Source organism: Heterocephalus glaber, unplaced genomic scaffold, assembly GCF_053883595.1.
Source record: "Heterocephalus glaber isolate CG9 unplaced genomic scaffold, H.glaber_assembly_v1.0 deba00000071, whole genome shotgun sequence".
Taxonomy (NCBI): Eukaryota; Metazoa; Chordata; class Mammalia; order Rodentia; family Bathyergidae; genus Heterocephalus; species Heterocephalus glaber.
The window spans coordinates 19,605,555-19,624,033 of NW_028258137.1; the positions used below are offsets into that span (position 1 = coordinate 19,605,555).

Genomic DNA, 18,479 nt, shown 5'->3' on the forward strand with positions numbered 1-18,479 from the left:
GCAATATGCACCAGGAAAATGCTTCTAGAAGAAAAACAATTGAGATTCACATACAGATATCTTCATATTGAGTTCCAGAACTGAAAGAGAAGTTGGAGGTCTCCATCCGTTCATCTACTTCACACATCCTAGCAGAGAAAAAGAAGCCCTCTTCTGAAATGAAAGTTATTTTGCTCAGGACCACGTTTCATTTCTGCACAAGGGACAGTTGAAACAGGCAGAACAGGAAAGAGGACAAAAAAGAAATGAAGTGATAGGAAGAGAAACGGAAAGATACAGCACAAGAAGAACACCCATCAGAAAGAGAGCAAGATAGATTTAGTTGCAGATAATGAAAGGGCCAAGAGGGCCGGGGATTTAGCTGGGCCAGGGATTTAGCTCAGTGGTTCCTGTGCCTGCCTCGAAAGCGAAAGGTTTCCCGAGTTCGATCCCCGGTACCAAAAAAAAAAAAAAACCACATGAAAGGCCCAAGAGCCACCCTCAGTCACAGGAGAGTAGACATAGATACAGGTCCTGCAAGCGGCATTCACAAAAGCTGAAACAGGAGGAAGGATAGGAATGAGGGAAAGGTGGAATGAGGCATACAAAAAGAAAACAGTCTTTCACGGGACAGTATCCCTTTTAGGCTAGCAGCAAGAAAAGCCATATTGCATATAAAGAAACGTGGCACAGCCAGGCATGCTTGTAATCCCAGTTACTTAGGACTCTGAGGCAGGAGGATCACAAGTTCAGCCAGGCATGGTGGCACATACCTGTAATCCTAGCATTTGGGAGACTAGGAGGATCCCTGCGAGTGAGTGTAAGGCCAGCCTGAACTACGTAACGAGACCCAGTCTCAAAAACACAAAACAAATAAGCAGAAAGTAAAACTTAAGTTTGAGGCCAGCCCGGACAACTTAGTGAGACTTATCACAACAGTCTCCACTCCCACATTAAATGGGGAGGGGGGAAGGAGGTATGGTGATGCAGGCCTGTAATCCCGGCACTCAGAAGGCTGAGGCAGGAGGATCACCTCAAGTTTGATGGCAGCCTGGGCTACATAGTGAGTTCAAGGCCAGCCTAAACTACACAGTAAGACCCTGTCTCAAAAAAACAACCAACCAAATTCTATACATACATAAAAACAATTCCTCCACCTGCCTCACAGCATGGCTGGGAGAACTAGGTGAGCCTATTTTTAAAAATATGTATTAGGGCTGGGAATTTAGCTCAGTGGCACTGTGCCTGCCTTGCAAATGCAATGTCCAGAGTTTAATCCCCAGTACCAAGAAAAAAACCATATTAAACTACGTGCTGCACATGAACAGTCGATTGTTGTTCTTTATCTTGAGGTCCCTGAAGCACAGTTCCCTGCTGTTAAACTTCTTAGTAGCATCTATTAGATTGAAGATACCCTAGACTGCAGCTTCCTCAGTTTTACCCTGGACAGTTTGCAGAAGCAAACCTTGAGGCTGAAAAGCAGTCAGACCCCAGCACATGGTTTCTGCAAACAGTGAGCGCAGATTCACCCTGCAGGGAAGTCTGCTCTTGTACACAATGATAATGATCCATGTTAACAAAAACCATAATTTACACATGCACACAAAACACATACTCATCAGAAATTTTGGAAAATAAGACTAAAAACTTCTACCTATCTACATTTCTGTAGTATAGATTCACTATTAATATTTTTATTGTAAATTCTTAAACCTGTATCTATGTAATATATTTAAATGTATGTATGGTTACATGTATTTGTTTCTAATATATTCATATATTATGTAATAGACATATACTGTATACACATGAATTATACAAGGACTGATCAAAACACATGGTTTATTTAAATTTAAAATTTTATTAGAGTAAAAGATATATTGCCAGTCTCTCTCAAAATATTCTCCATTACTCAAACATACTTATCCCACAATTCTTGACACTTTCTGAAGCAATTCTAGAAGTCCTGCTGCTGAGTGCCAGCCAACAGAAGAGCTCATAAAAACATTACAGTGTCCTCATAGGCCTTATTCACCAGCTCTGGCATTGTGCGACTTCTGGCTCTTGACAAGGTCAAAAGGACTATGAAAGGGGCTGGGGATTTAGCTCAGTGGTTCCGTCGCCTGCCTCACAAGCAGAAGGACCCAAATTCAATCCCAGGTACCAAAAAAAAAGAGGTTTAAAAGGACTATGAAAGGTAAATACTTTGAATTGATTGAGGACATTGAGGCAATCTCAGTAGTACAACTAAAGACACAAGCTTGAGACTCATAAAGATTTTGGAGGCCCACTTTAAGGAAAACTAAGACTATTTAGACTAAGGAGCACACTATAAATTTAAAAAGCATTTTGTTTTGGCCTCCACTAAGATAGAGCTTTTATATTGAATTTGGATTTCAGCAATTCTGTAAAAGTATACAAAAATCAGTCTGTTAGGTATATTACACAAGAATAGTCAGTGTTCTCTTCTTAGGGGCTCAGGATGTAGCTCAGGGGTAGAATTCTATCCCCAGCACTGTGAGGGGGAAAAGTCCTTCTGTTACATATACTGATTTATCAATGAATATGTGTAGGAGTTTGTCACCAGAACACTTGTTTCTTCAGGCTACTGTTTTGTGTTGGAGGAAGTTTTGTGTGCCATTTTATTTGGAACTATGAAACATTGTCAGTTCAAAATTTGTCAGAAATTCCAAGATGCTATCTGATACATTTTGTCTTTGGGAAAGACAAAACTGCAACCTCCCACACATACATACTTGCTGTTTGTAGTACTGCTGTAGTTTTTGTGACCAACACAAAGTTCTATTTCATGTGATTTCCACCAAAAAGGAGAGAAAATGTAGAGTGTGTTCATGGTTCATGTTCTGCATCTGTGAGTATATCCCAGATAAGGCACAAATTCCACGTAGGTGCAATGACAAGGATTAGTCCCTATGTTTTATACTTGATGAGCTAAAGAATTTCCTGCAGACAAGCTTCTGGCTCTGTATGTTGCAAGCTCACCTCTCCTCCACTATGCACATATTTCTAGTTAGTTATTGTGGGCCAAGTTTAACTTACACATTTGGGGGCCTGTCCCTTCATCACATGTCAGGTCAGTCAGTGCAGTGGATGTTGGAACATATCTGGAAGCCATTCCTGCACTGGGAGGGCTACAGGCACTTACTGATATGTGGAAGCGACAGTGAATCCCACATTAAATGTATATCTCAATCAACTTCCAATTAGTTAAAGTCCCAGAGTGCCCATTGCTGCTCCATCATCATTTGGCATAAGGAACTATCATCAGGAGGAGGTTGGAGTGAAAGGAGGTCATGGTCTTAGCTGTTTGAGGTTAAAATTTCTTGCTTTTGTAGGTTTTATAAAAATATGACCAGCAAACACATTCCTAGAGTCCCTTCCAGGGTCTTGTAAAGGCACTGATGTGCGTAGGGGACTCTGAAACATTAGCTTCATCTTCTAGAATAAATGTGCCTCTGGGAAACTTCACAGCATAAACTCTAAACATGCCTACATAGAAGAGCCCCGGATGTGTTGGTGAGCAGTACCATTCATCCCATAGCCTCCAGAAAGGCCTCACCAGTTTATATCAGATCAGTGGTAAAATAGGGCTTTATGAACATTTAAAAAGTGTTATAATAACCAGCCAGTCCTCCCCACTTCCCTCCCTTTGTTCTTTTTGATGTTGCCAATCTTAATTAGCCACAGTTGTGGAAACCTGACAACCTTGTAATATCAGTTTACTTATCTATTATGAAAATAGTCTGGGTTAGCTGGTGGCTACTGCTTGGGAAGGGCTCTGCAAGGACATCTGTGACGTCCTGAGTATGCCATAGCTTGTCCTTATTTAGATCTTGACCATCTCTGTATAATTTTTCCATGTGATTTTTGTCCTCTGCAAAGTTGCCATACATTGAATTACTTTTGATTCCTTGGTTGCCTTGAAGTTGTTGGCTTCCAGTATAACTTTGGCTGAGTCCTTTTTCTTATTGGTTGATAGGTTGGTTTACTTCAGCAGTGATTATTAGATTTCCCCAGTGATTATTAGATTTTGACATTTTGCTGTGCCAAATGTCATCCTTGTAATGGCAGAGTGTTAGAAACCATCTAAATATCAATCAGAGGGGTTGATTAAATTATGGTATGTGTATAGTATATAACATTTCTTTATTTTATATACAAGTTATCATTTGTAGACACCGTGTTGTATATTTTCATTTTTTATTTTGAGCATAATTACCATTTGAGGTATGAAAAGATGTTATTTTCTGGATAAGGAACCAATAGGGAAATGGTAAGGTGGGGCAGTAAGGACTAGAGCAACTGAGGATCAAATCTGGCCTATGAAATCCCAGCACAGCCTTTTGCTACGTCTACATCATAGGGTCGTATTTTCTTATTTATAAGATGGAGAGCTAATGTCTACCTCACAGGGTTGTGCCTGGGGACTAAATGGTAAAGAATGATAAATGTCTTATGGTGCTTGAGTCAAAGGTAATCAGTGAGTAATAGGTACTTGTTACCAATATTAGCAATTATAGTATAAATGAGGTCCCCCTTAAAGCATTATCTATTGCTGCATAACTAATTACCCCCAAAATTTAGTGGCTGGAAACAACCAACCTATTATGCTTCAGTTTCTGGGGGTCAGAAATCCTAGAGTGGCTTTGCTCTGCTCTGCTTCTCACACAGTTGCAGTTAGGCTGTTGCCTGAGTCTGTGTCCTCTGAAGGCTCAGCTGTGGCACGAGGACCCACTTCCAAGGCTCATTCATATGTTTGTTGCCGGGACATTCTTTTTCTTTAGCAGTCACACCCTTCCCTAGGGCTGCTGTGTGTCCTGACATGGCAGTTTGTTTCCTCCAGAGCCAGTGATCCCAGACAGAAAGAGAGCAAGGTGGAAACCACAGTGACTTCTCTGACTTAGCCTGTGACATTGTTTCTGCAACACTAACAGTTCAGCCATATTCATTGTGTCACAAGGATGAGAGCCCCCCAGAGGCATGGATGGTTGGGACCCTCTTGGAGGCCAACTCCCATACCTAGTTGGTAGCTGGCAAACTGAAATTTCAGTCTCAGTTGCCTGGTTCTTTCTCTGTGGGACATGATGGAGTGCTCCGATATTAGCCCGTAGCTTTCTTCTTTTCTCTCTCCCTACAACTGTGGGACTGTCTTACCCTATCCCGTGACTCTTGACTACGTCTGCATCCTACCCTCCCCTTGGAACTCAAGACCCACTTGTCTACCAACCAACCCCATGTGAAGCTGATAGCCATTTCAGCCTTAGTGTGCCCTACACGATCTCCTGATCCCTGTCCATCACCTGCTCCCTTGTCAGCTTCCTCATGCCGGTATGACAGTATAGTACTATGCTTCCATGTGCTGAGGGAGAAACCTGAGAATCGTGCTTGGCTCCCTCTACCATTCACATCCCATCGTCTGCCAGCAAATCCTGTGCATTCTGCCTTTAACACTTAACATCTACACTGCCCCCACCCTGATCATGCCACCCTCCCCTCTCTAGGGCATTATAGAGCTCTTCAGCCTATGCCTCAGGCCACCCTATGGTCTCATCTCCCATAGTAGCTGGTGGCCCTTTGAAGATGTAAATCAGATTGTGCTTCCCTAGTGTTTCCCTCATGGAGACAGCCATAGGCCTGCTGCACTTCCAGACCTGCCTGCACCTGGGGCTCTGTGCATACGGCTTCTCCTAGGATCCTCCCTGGTTCTTCCTCCCCCAGCCCAGGATCTTACTGCTGCTCCTGCTTCACACCCCCCTCCTCCAGGCAACCTTCCCGGCCTGAAATCCAGTCTGCACACCTTGGGTCTGTTACACTTTATCTGCTTTCCCTGCTGTAATTTTTCTCCTTTGTTCTAATTGCTAACTTTATTTTTAATTTAGTGTTTTTTTTAAATTTAGTTTTAAAAAGTTACACATTGAACTTTGAGCTAGAAAGCAGGGAGTTTTCTCTGTTTTGTTTGTTACTGTAATGAATAACCTATCAGATTGGCATATTCTTGAAGCCATTTTTATTTTAATATTTAAGAATGTAGGTGTTACCTTCCCACACAAATATGGTTGAAGTTAGCATACCAGAAACATTTGTAACTCATCAGCACAGTGTGTTATTTCTTGCTCAAGATTAGTAGATCCGATTACAGGGATGAAAGAAAAAAAAGGAAGTTCAGAAGTTTCCCTTATATGAACTGTTTCTTTTGTGAATTGATTGTGAGTTAGGCATGTAATTCAGATGGAGAATTAAAGTCTTTGGGTCTGTAGAGACTTATAAGGAGAGTTGTTAGGAAAAGCACACAGTATGTTTCTAAGAGACCCATATCTTTAATTTTATTTTCTAGTGGACAAATAAAAATTGTACATTTTTTTTGTGTACAACCTATGTTTTGAAATGGTGTAGCTAAGCTAATGAGCATATGCATTATTTTACTTAGTCTTTTCTAGTGAGAAAATATAATCTATTCTCTTAGCCATTTTCAAAACGTAATACGTACAGAAACTGTAGTCATCATGTTGCACAATTGATCTCTGTAACTAATTTTTTCCCAACTGAAATTTTGTATCCTTTGACCAAGACTCATACTTTCAATGCAGTTGACTTAATAGAAAAGTGCTACAGTGTGAAAGTCAGGACCACCCCTCCTTTCATGTAAAGGCCCTGACTTGTCTGCTGGGAGTGGTAGGTGTGGGGGCTTTTGTGGTTCCTTAGCCCCCTTTGACCAGCTATGTGCAAGTTTTTGTGCTTAGGAGTAGCAAGGGTGGCCTGGCCTTGTCCCCAAACACTCAGGACACAGGAAGATGCATGGTCTATCCTGAGAGAGGACCCCAGAATGGCCCATGTGTTGGCTGCGTCTCCCACATTAATCATCTGGGGATATTGTCAGAAAGCAGATTCTAATTCTACAGGGTAAGTAGGGAGGCGGACCTTCTGCATTTCTCATAAGCCCCCTGGGATGCTGATGCTGGCCCAGGAGGAGCTCAGAGCCACCTGCCTCTGCTTCCTTGACCTGCAAGGAGGGGCCCAGCCTGTACATGGTGGCACAGGTCTGACATCAGGTGGGTTATGAGATGCTTGGGAACAGAGCCGAGGCCAGGGAGCCCATGACTGATCTGGACTTACGTGCTTAAGACCACCTGACCTTCTCTTGATCATGGGGCCATTAATTCAGCCTGGTACCACTTCCTTCTTCTGAACTCTACTTTCACAAGTTGTCTTAGCAATTTCCATTGATAATCTGTTTGACTTTATGATCTCCAAACTCTTGGGACATATTGCTTAGAATGATACTTAGGTTCTTGAGAAAGACTAATTCTATTATTGATGGATTTTTGAATGTTATTTCATAAGCTTCTCTGGATGAAGTCCAGTGATAAACTTTCCTAAGCATTTGAGTTAATTAGAAGGGCCTCTTCTTTTCAGGGACTTCTAAGTGGGGGGAGAGGGGATTGTACCAATTATTCTTTTAAAGCCACTGGGGTCCCCGTTGGCCTGTATGCCTCCATGATAAACCATCCAGGTGGTTGCAGATGGCATAAGATTGTGCCGTCTTAGTGTTTGGGATAGTTGAGGTAGAAACCATAACTTAGAAACAGACATAAGCAATAGAAGAAATTATGGTGGTAGAGAAGCTAAAATCCCACAGAGGTATTCCTTTTGCTTCTTCCTTTCTAAGAGTCAGCAGCTTGCACTGGGCCACAGCATGCCAGCAAAGTTGTGGGGACTTCGCTGTTGGGAATGTGATCCTTTGATTCAGGGCCCTTACCTGTTACCACCTGAGTTGAAACAGGTCATATTTCTAATGGTTACACTCCTATTCCCAGAGGAAAACTATACATTACTGTTGTTCAGTTTTAAAGATGGCAGGCATATATGTCCACAGATGTGTTAGCACACATGCATGTATGTTTTCAATTTTCTTCCTAGATTCTGGCCCTGATTGCGTTCATCTGCATTGAGACCATCATGGAGTGCTCCCCGTGTGAAGGTCTCTACTTCTTTGAGTTTGTAAGCTGTAGTGCATTTGTGGTGACAGGAGTCTTGCTGATTCTGTTCAGCCTCAACCTTCACATGAGGATCCCCCAGATCAACTGGAACCTGACAGTGAGTACAAGATACCTACCTTGACTGAAAGGATTGGGTGCTGCTTGGCTCCAAGAGAAATTAGATCTCTCCACATCATGTTTGGTTCTTCTTTATTTTGATACTTAAATATTTTCTTGTAACTCAGCTGTGATGTTTTAAATTTATTTACTGTGTTGAGTAAAACTACAAAACAATTTGAATCTTAACTAATGGTATAAACATCTCAGCAAAATTCTCTTGGCCCTTTTGAAGATCACTTTCTATGTTATGATCATCCGAGAAGACTGATTATGTTACTATTTGCAGAATACGTGAAAGAAAATAGAATTAATACATCTGCATAGTTTTCAGTCTAGATACAAAACCACTTGCAAAAATATTGATTCTGGAAGAATTGAAAATATGAATGAAATTCCCAATAACTTGTAAAGCCTAGGAATATTATTAAACAGAAAGTAGCTGGGAGGGAGAAGGTCTTCTTGACAGAATGCTCCCTGTATTATCTTAATGGGTACAAAACTTTTTGGGAGGAAAAAATGAAAGAATTACTGCAGACCTCTCCCACTGAAATGCACACTCTGGAGGCAAGAACAAGGTGGTTGCCTTGTTCACTGGTATCCCAGTTGCAGCATTTCTAAGGCCCTCCCAGTAGGTGCTTGTTGGGAAGGGACTTTGGCTGAAGGGCAGTAGGACCAATTTGACAAAGAAGCAGCTGGTGGCAAGGTTGAGACCAAAGGCTTTGAGTCAGACAGACCTGCTGGCTGAGAGTCCAGGGTGGCCCTTTGGTGTACGCATCACTCTGAGCAAGTCTCGTAAACCCTACATTGGTGAAGTCTTGCCATTGGTAAAGCAGAGAAAATAATATTTTACTTGCAGGTTTGTCTTGAGTGTAAAACAAGAAAATAGGAATAAAGGCACCTAATAAATCTCAAACTAGGGGGTCCTTCTACCACTGTGCTTCTTCCACCAAGTAAGACAGGAGTTGAATCTCTGAAACATTGCATATATAACCTCATTTGCTTTGCAAGAAGTTGAGAAAGAAATCTTCCAGGCTTTAGCAGTGCAGTGGTTTGAAAGACTATATAAGAAAGTGTCCTCAGTGTATGAAAACAGTATGCTAAAGTGTCACATATAAAGATGGGGTGTGCTGGGGGACTGCACCACTGTCAGTGCATTGGGACTCTTAGCTTTGTCCACACCAAGGTGACATAAGCATCTTATGAATTAGAGGGCTGAAGATGTAGCTTAGTGGTAGACCACTTACCTAGCATGCATGAGGCCCTGGGTTTGATCCCTAGCACCACAAAAAATAAAGACACAAGAACTTCAAACAATTTTTAGTGTTACTAGTTTTAGTTGCTACTTAAGACAATAACTGGTAATGTGGTAGGTTAAAATGTGGATTTTGCAGTGTGATTTGCCCAGTAATGTCATAAACTTGTTTTTGCTCTTCCTTGGGTGACCAATGCCCCTGTGACAACAAGACTGAGATACAGAGCCATTGGAAGTTGGATATTTTTGAAATTCAGCTGCTTTTAGAATGCTTCTTTTCAAGTGGTTTTATTTTATCTTTTTCTTTAGGATTTGGTCAACACTGGACTCAGCACTTTCTTTTTCTTTATTGCCTCAATTGTACTGGCTGCTCTAAACCACAAAACTGGAGCTGAAATTGCTGCCATGGTAAGCAACCTTGAATGGTTAAGATGCAGGCTGATTTTGCACCTCTCGTGACTTGCTGTCCTCTGTCCTCTGGCATGCGTCCTACTCATTCTCCTTTAGTTAGTTCTTTCTTTATTGACCATTGGGGATGAGGTAGAGAGGAGGGATTGACCAGAGAAGAGAAGCTGTTCACTGCCTGTGCTCTGTATTTCTCTGTTGCTTTCATTTATAAAGAACATGTATCCTTTTTATAATTAAGGAGATTAAGAGGTTTTTAAAAAATTTTAAGCCGGCGGCTCTGCCAGTGCCACTCAGTAGATTCATGAAGCCTGACCAAATATTTAACCCCCGACCCCCCCACTGCGTTTCACCCGGAGTTGCCCAGGTGATAGGCACCAGGTGAGGGGTGGGTTTGGAATGTCAGCCCTGTGCTTGATTTGGAGCTCATGTATGAGACTTTAGTATTTTTTCTGCATCATATTTTGTCTATGTTATGTTTACATATCCAGGATGAGAGGTCATGGAGGTGCATGCAGTAAGGTAATTTTGTGATTTGTTTTTTTAAAAAATGGATCCAAAACACTGAAAAAGATATACTAGGCTGTCTTCAGGTCAGGCAGGAGTTTCTGTGGGTCACATGACTACAGCCTCAGCCAGGTGTGAGAGGTCTACATTCAAGAGCAGAGGGTACATGTAGAAGGGGCTCACACAGCTCAGGTCTCTGAAGCCACCAGGGTGGGGTGACATGCCCAAGGTTAACTCTGCCTATATGTTTTAGATATTTGGCTTCTTGGCAACAGCAGCCTATGCAGTGAGCACATTCTTGGCCGTACAGAAATGGAGAGTCAGCATCCGCCAGCAGAGCGCCAATGACTACATCCGAGCCCGCACTGAGTCCAGAGATGTGGACAGTCGCCCCGAGATCCAGCGCCTGGACACATGAGGTCCCACCAGAGTCCGCCTCCCTCCAGCCCTTGTGGCCATCCTTCCTGTCAAATTTTCTTTCCCTCCGCTCATCAGACTTTCATGTGATTCAGCTGAATTTTGTCCTCTTTGGTAAAAGTTCACTTTGGGAAAAGGTGTCCAGAGTGGCTGTGGGGGTGGGTCCATGGTAGGCTGGAGAGGCCTGTGTCCTCCAGTATTGGGCAGCTGCAGGAGCAGCCAACTAACTGATGCATGAGCCACCCTGTCACATGTGTTTGTGATGAGTCAAGATGCTGGGTTACACAGGGCTGCTAAGAAGGGGAAAATACACCTGAAGAAGCAAAAGCACAGGGTTGGGACAGCTGGCCAGCCCCCTGGTGTGCTCTGGGTGCATATTGAGTCTGGCTGCCAGGACCTGCCTGCCTTGTCTTCCATGTCCAGGGCATCAAGGCAACCAGCACAGCCCCAAAGCCCCTGGGACTCGGAGGGTCTTAGTATTGGATGTGTAGTGGTGCATTGCTTTGCTGTGCCTGAATATTATAGGGATAGGAAAAGCTGGTGCCTATGGGACAGTTCATGGGACCACTGACTTACAAGAAGGTTACCCTTTTTTCCTACTCTGCTGAGAAATCACTTGGTTCTTCCTCAAATGAATCACTTTCCTGAGTCCCAGATTCTTTTCTAAGAATATAGGGACCATCTTGTTTGCCATTTTCCTGCTTACCCTAATCACTCTGAGGCTGAATTGCAGTTTCTGTAATTTTACCTTCTCAGGTAACAGCCACAGAAGAAACAGAGTCCATTCCACCAGCTAAAGCACTTGCCTATTTGCTGGCTTCTTGGACCATACATGGGAGTGTGTGTGTGTATGTGTGTGTGTTACAAATCACCACACACAAACAGACCTCTGTTTTAGGGATGTGTGCTAGTTTTCTAATGCCTGAGAAGAATTTTAAAGTGATTCTGAGTAGACCTGTCTAGGGTTTGAAAATACTTGAATTTACACCAGGACACGTCCTTCCTCTGATGTGTCAGATGGCACCAGTTACCAATTTCGATGCCTGAGCATCATTACTATGAACACCAATGGTGGAAATTGTTGGGGAAAATCCTAGTTAAGTTTTTGATTGTTGATCAAGTGAAGATTATTTTTTTGTGATGAATGAGTTAAACAAGCCCCTACAATGCTGTAGTTTTTTGTTGTGGTGATTGTTGTTAAAAGACTAATTGTATCTTTCATGGAAAAGTTGTTATAATTTGTCAGGTTTTCACATTTTGAACTGTTTTAATGTTTACAGAAATCATTGTAGCTCTAATATTTTGTGTTTAGCCGCATCAAGGAAAAGGCACTGCTGATGGGAAGATCTTGCAGTATCCTGGAAAACCCTGACATCTTGTACTAAGGACCACTTACAGTCTTAGCTGTGTACTGTGTAGGAAATGGCCCAGAGCAGGAGGTAGGAGAGTATGAAGGGGTGTCCCCTGTGTATATGTGGCATTGTGTTTTTCAGGAAAGAGCAGTGTCTGCTTTAACAGGGAGGAGAGGGATATTGGTCAGGTAGTGCTGCTGGGCTGGGGATTCTACAGGAATGGTGGTATGTCGGGTCTGAGGGCCAGGGTCAGGAGTTACCTCCCTACCCCAATGTCCAACACAGTCCAGGTCTCTTGCAGCCCTTCCTGGGCGGTGGCCCAGGTCACATACTCAAGCATGGCTGCCTCAGGGACGGACCCTTTAGTCTGGTGATAACTCCTCCCCCCTCTTTCCACAGAGGGTGGCTTGGCCTGATCACAGCTGGGCATGAGGCTGACAGAGCCTTCTTCCCGTGTATTTTGTGAGTCAGCACCATCATGTTTTACAGACTTTGACCCTCTTATATGTGGTGATTTTGAGGGAGCTGAGGACATCTGGATTTTCTCTATTTTACATATTTATTGTGCATTTGTTGAGTGTGTCAAAATAATCAAAATTGGTTTTATTGCCCCCTGAGAATTCTATTTAAAATAGGGCCACAAAGACTCAGCCTTATATCAGATGGAGCCCACTTGGAAGGACCACCCTGAGCTTTATCAGAAATTTGCTGGGAGTCAAGTTACTTGGACTCAATGAAGGCCACCTTGAAGCAAGAGTGAAAAAAGAATATCATTCAGGTGAGAGTGTTGCCCAAGTTTTCTTGAGTCACTTCAATAAAACCAGCTTATCCGGTAAAAGGAAACCACTGATTAGCCTCCTGAGGGTGCACTGTCAGTGTAAAGAAATAGTTCTGAGGCCCATCAAGACCATAAATGCTGAGGAATGATAAAAAGTTATACCGTCTCATGCCCAGAGAGACTTAGGTGTTAATTTACATCTTAGTGATAGAATCTTTGGAATTATTTATGTTCCTGTAACTATTTAATATCCTTTGTGCCATGAGGCTTCCCCATGATTTTTGTAAATGTATTTCCTTGTACTATTTAATTTGCTCCCACTAGAAGCAGAAGTGGCCTGTACAGTCTGATTGGTGTGGTGCACAGCCCTACATCTCATCATGTACAGATAGTGAGGAAGAGTTATGAAGGGAATGTGGTCATCTACCATGAATGTAAGGCACCCGTATTTTTCTTCTATCTCCTTTGTGTACAAACAGAAGATGGTCTAGATTAAAATGACCTCTTTGCAAATTGAAGGAAATGTATTTTTGCATTTATTTGATCCAGTGTGGACTAATGTCATTTAGGTTTCGGGCACTTTAAGGCTGAGGCTTAGTTTTTCAGTTTTCTCAGTGTTCTGGTGGGATGAATTGGCTTTCACAGAAGCTGGAGCAAAGCTTGAAGGAACTACCAGTGCTGTGTCCATTCTGGAGTGTTTGTGGAGATGCAGGGTTGAAGCCTTCCAGGATTTGGTGGAACCTCTGATAGCTTTTATAGATGCAGACACTTCAGAGAAAGTTTATTTTGCCAGTGACTTGGTTGATTGGCTGTGTATTTCCCCTATGACTCACCTTACCCTGTCTTCATGTTGCTGAAGGGATGGAGGAGGCAATACCCTTTCTCTTTCACACACAGATACTGCAACCATGAAAATCTAGATAGCTGTTAGCCCCTAGAAAGGGCAAACTTGGTTACAGACTAAAATCTCATTAGAGAAGTTTGATTTAAAGTAATCAGCCATCCAAGGCAGACTGCTTGTCTACCAGAAAATCAACAACACAGTAGCCTGCTCACTTCCATTGCCTCTTCTGCCTTAGCACAATGAGCTGAAGAGCTGTTGTGCACAGAGCCCAGCCACAGGGAAACCAGCAAGGACCAGTCAGGCTCTGAGGGTGTGGCTCTGGGGTGCCATTACTGCCTCCTGCTCGAAGGCTGATGCCTGTGGGCAGGTCAGATATGTCTGGCCTTCAACCAGTGCTAGATGCTTCTAGCCACAGCTTTGAGGCTCAGGTGTAAAACCTTCCTGCTTTCTTCAGGTTTGCAGTTTTGTTTCTTTCTGAAGCTTTCTTAGTGATTCAGACTTTAAGTAGCCACAGTCTGAGGAGACAGAGCCCTAACTTTTGTCTGTACACGTGTGAGCTCTTGCTTGCCACGAGTGACCCTCAGATACCTCTTGTGTATGACCCAAGCTCACCTCTTCCCTTAGATTCATATGCACTATTTGGAAGGAATGCCTCACCTATCCATGTGCTCCCAGAGGTAGACCAAGGACTGATCCCCATCTACGTTGTATTTCCTATGGGTCAATCTTAGGAACTGTCCCAATAGAAATGGAGTGTGGAGACAGTGGCGAAGTGAGTGATGATGTAGAGGATTCCTGCTATGCCATTCATGTTCCCAACAGAGCAACCATGAAGTCATGCCACCACATGATTGTCATTTCCTCTATATCTTGTCTACAGGGTAATAATGCTTGATATTGAGCATCTAGAAAAAGGAAAATGCTTGTTAGCTCAAGGGTTGCTCATTGATTCTCATGAGTAGAAAAAGTTGTATCCAGCTCCAGGACTAGTTTGTGAGGTCTCAAAGCACCGCTTTTGGTTTGTCATGGTTTCAGTATCCAGGGCTTCTCTCTTCCTGGGTCTGTTTTATCAGCATCCACTCCTAGGCCCAATTAGGCAAGGGGCTTGGTGGGCAGGTGAGATCCACACAGGGGCTGGTAGGAGGCAAGGAGGAGAAGGGAGGAGGCTGCTGATGGCATTAGGTGTGTTTACAACTCCTGGCTGCTGTGGAAATGTGCTCGGTTAACTGCCTGCCTGTGTGCTTGTCAGTAGAAAAGTGAAGTGTTGTGTTCCTGGACCAGCATGAGGGCAAGAACTGAACATTAGGGACCAGCATTCCTTACTGGTATGGGTTAGCATCTAGTCTGGGTCTGAGCAAGTGGCCGATTAGCTTAGGTCCCTGGCAGGACACAGACCTAAAGGGCCACTCTTTCACTCTGTAAATCTTCCTGATTCTGTAAGTCCTTTTGTTTATTCTCTTCTTAGCAGATCTTTTTTTTTCTTAATGGTTTTTTTGAGACAGGGTCTTGCAATGTAGTTCAGCCTGGCCTCAAACTCATAGCCATTCTCCTGCCTCAGCCTCCCGAGTGCTGGGATTACAGGCCTACACCACCACACCTGGCTGCCAATATCTTTTAAATCATAAGATTTGCCTGGTTGGGAAAGTAATTTGAAATATTTGACCTTTTATGTTTCCTCTATTTAGAAGCCTTTTATTTTTCCTCTGTTTTAGAAAATACCTTTAGTTTGTTAGATCTAGAAAGATTTTCTTCTGTAAGTGAACATTCTGTTGGGCTTTTCTTCATGCCAATAAATAGCATATGTACATGCTTTGGGCTTGAAAGAGAAGGTCCTGTATTTTCTCTTTTCTTTTATTTTGGCACCGGGGATCAAACTCGGGACCTTGCGCTTGTGGGGCAGGCACCGGAACCGCTGAACTAAATGCCCAGCCCTCCCTTGTCTTGAATATATGTTTTTCCATTTGGACACAATTTTTCAACCTTTAGGATTTTTTTTTCCTACTTTTTCTTATTCCATAAACATAACAGCAAAGAAAAAAATGACCTAGAAGCCCACTGACTTTGACACTGGTAACTTGCTTAGAATAAAGTCTCGATTATGGGCTCCTGTTTCAATGGGTTAGTCTGTTGTCCACACTTTTTAGGCTGCGACTTTAATTCAGGTGAACAAACTGGTTAAGGGTTGATACTTCTTGGATTCTGGTGAGCTATCAGAACTTTTATGGTTCTGATATTTATGTTAAAAACATAATCAGAAACCAGCTAGATCAGCTCTGTTGATGGGAGTTAGGGCAAGTCCTAGAGTTTCTTTTTATAATTGTTCCTGAAAAGAGATCGTGTGAAACAAAATTCTGATAATGATTGATGTAGGTTTCGGTAACAGTCTGAAACTATCAAATCTGAGTTGTCTTTGGAAGCTGCTACTGACATCCAATAGGAAGTTACTCCCTCTTAATCAGGAAAGGCACCAGAGAAATGGCCAGGACATGAGACCACCTGGGAAACCTGTGTCTGCGTGAGACCATGACAGGCCTAACTGATGGCTGCTTCGCCCCACTTGCTGTTTTCCTGATTTACCCAGAATTGGTGTTGCAAGTTTCAAGACTGTTTCCTTCTCTGTGGAAGTGAGGAAGGAAAGCATTAAAGGAGACTGGGCTGGTCCCAGGGATGGGGAGGGCAAGGACAGGGGCAGGATGTCTGGGATGATCCCCATGCTGGCCCAGGCCCACAGAGGGCCCACCTGCTTCCAACTCTTTCATTCATAACACACTTAATGAGCTTTCAAATCATGACGAAATTGACCTATTTGCATCAAATCAGTGCTTTTAATAACTTGATTTTGACATGGTTCCCTCTAAGAGAATGGTAGGGATTAAAATTATTTGTATATGTTGAAAATTGTAGGGGTTCAGGAACCCATGGCAGAAATACTAAACTATTTATTACAGGTTTGACTATTTTTGTTTTTCTTTCTCATAGTAGGCAATTCTGTCTTTGTATATTTTAAGACAAATAATCACTTCACCTTTGGTGCCTTCCGTGTGTCACATAAGCACTCTTGTCAATCATGGAATTGGAAAAAAAGATGTACATTTAGTTAAAACAGATAACACTATTTTTGTAGCAGGTTACAGATTGTGTCCTTTTAATATTGCTTTCAAAAATGCTAGTCTTATGGTTTGGGCCATTTCCCCTTTAAACTTCGTATTTTCAAAAAGAAAACAAGCAACCACAAAAAACCCCCTGGCTACTCTCATCTCTCTGTTGCATTTGCCCCTACATCTTGTTTCTGCTTAAATAGTCTGAGAGTAAAAGTATATTTCTGTAAAATAAGTATGAGTCAATATAATTGCATTTGGCATTGTTTAACCATTTGCTCAGTTTGAAGAGCTGCCGCTCACCTTGAACAGTAAAAACTGTTCCATATTGAAAAAGGAGAGAAGACAGACTGCATGGATGCATGGTGACCTCCCCATTACTGGGTCTGAAATTGTGGAAAGCCTGCATCTGGCTCCTTGCCATTCCCCTCGGGCCTTCAAGGTGTTGTCCAGCCTGGCATCTTCCGGGATTGGCTTAGTGCTCCCTGGTTTCTGGAGCACCACACCCTGTCTCCAGCTGTACCATGTGTTTGGATTTCGGATGGGGTCATGGATGCTCAGGGTGGGCTTGTGGCTCTGTCCAGGTTTTAGGCCTGAATGCAGTAGGTGCTCTCCTGTGAAGGAGCAGGATGAAACCAAGGCACAGGCAGACTTGAGCAGCTCCCTCTGCTTCTCCAACCCTGTGGTCAGAGGTGTGTCTGGTCAAGGAAAGTCTTGTGTAAACTAACTGAGCCATTGTGGAAGGAAAGTACAATTTACTGAAACATGAAATTGTAGCTTTTTTTTACCTTCTGAGGAGTCAACATGTTATTCTGTGATAACAAAGGAAGTGCAGTCAGACAGCTAACTCATAACTTTCTGATCGGTTCACCCATTGGTACTTTACCTAGTGGCAGTTTTAGGGGCAGTGTTAATAATTTGCCACACCTTGTTTCTGAAAAGTCTGTTTCTCGTGGCAGTTTAGACACAGCTGTGGGCATTCCGAGGTGATGGGTACCGGGCAAATGTTGGCTCTTGTGGTTTGTGGGGCAGAACTCCCATCCTGGCCTCCCACACTGACATGGATGCTGTGCTGTGGGCCTCCTCCCACTCTGACAGGCTCTCAGGTTTGACCCTGTACATTTGGAATGGGGACCCCGAAGTGTGCTCCTATTGATTTGTCCCTGACAGCAGACAAAGCCTCACACTGCCCTCAGTCTTCCCCTTTATTTCTTTTGAAGGACCAATTTTTCATGGTACTTGTCTTGATTGTTTTAATAGCGTTCAAATCTGTATTTTTGTATGTAGAGGGAAATAATTTTCTCAACACTAATCGCTAATATTGTATTGTCATGAAGGAGTTCTTGTTTAATAAATGGACATGTAAAAATACTATTGTCTCTTTTCTCTGCCTTGCCTCCTCTGCCCCACCAAAGGCCATGGACGCAGGTCCTGAAACAGGCTTGCTCTGTGGAAGTTGAAAGAGCCACAGTCCACAAGATGCAGTGAGGCCTCCATGATACCCACTCTGCTGGGCTGGCAAGGTGGACAGAAACTCCACCCTGTGCCTCTCTTGGCTTTTCATGTTCAGCTTTAATGTTTTCAGCTATGTGTAATATTCAGGGGAGAAGGCTTTGCCTCTTCCCATCTCTCCTGAGCCAGAACACTGACCAGAGTTCTCCCAGGCTGCAGCCTTGAGGTTCCTTGTACAACCAGTTTCCAAACTACAAAAGCTCTGGGTTCTGGCTGCC

The 18,479-nt window shown here is 43.1% G+C and overlaps 1 protein-coding gene across 1 annotated transcript in view; it reads left to right on the forward strand.

Annotated features, from left to right (window-relative positions):
- The window catches only part of Cmtm4 (CKLF like MARVEL transmembrane domain containing 4), a 61,221-nt gene extending 43,101 nt beyond the window's left edge, over positions 1 to 18,120 (forward strand). Inside the window, exons 2-4 of the mRNA XM_004843102.3 lie at positions 7,918 to 8,094; positions 9,658 to 9,756; positions 10,514 to 18,120. Of these exons, the coding sequence (XP_004843159.1) occupies positions 7,918 to 8,094; positions 9,658 to 9,756; positions 10,514 to 10,678 (441 nt within the window). The 3' untranslated portion in view covers positions 10,679 to 18,120. The remainder of the gene's footprint in view (positions 1 to 7,917; positions 8,095 to 9,657; positions 9,757 to 10,513) is intronic.
- Positions 18,121 to 18,479: the final 359 nt, after the last annotated feature.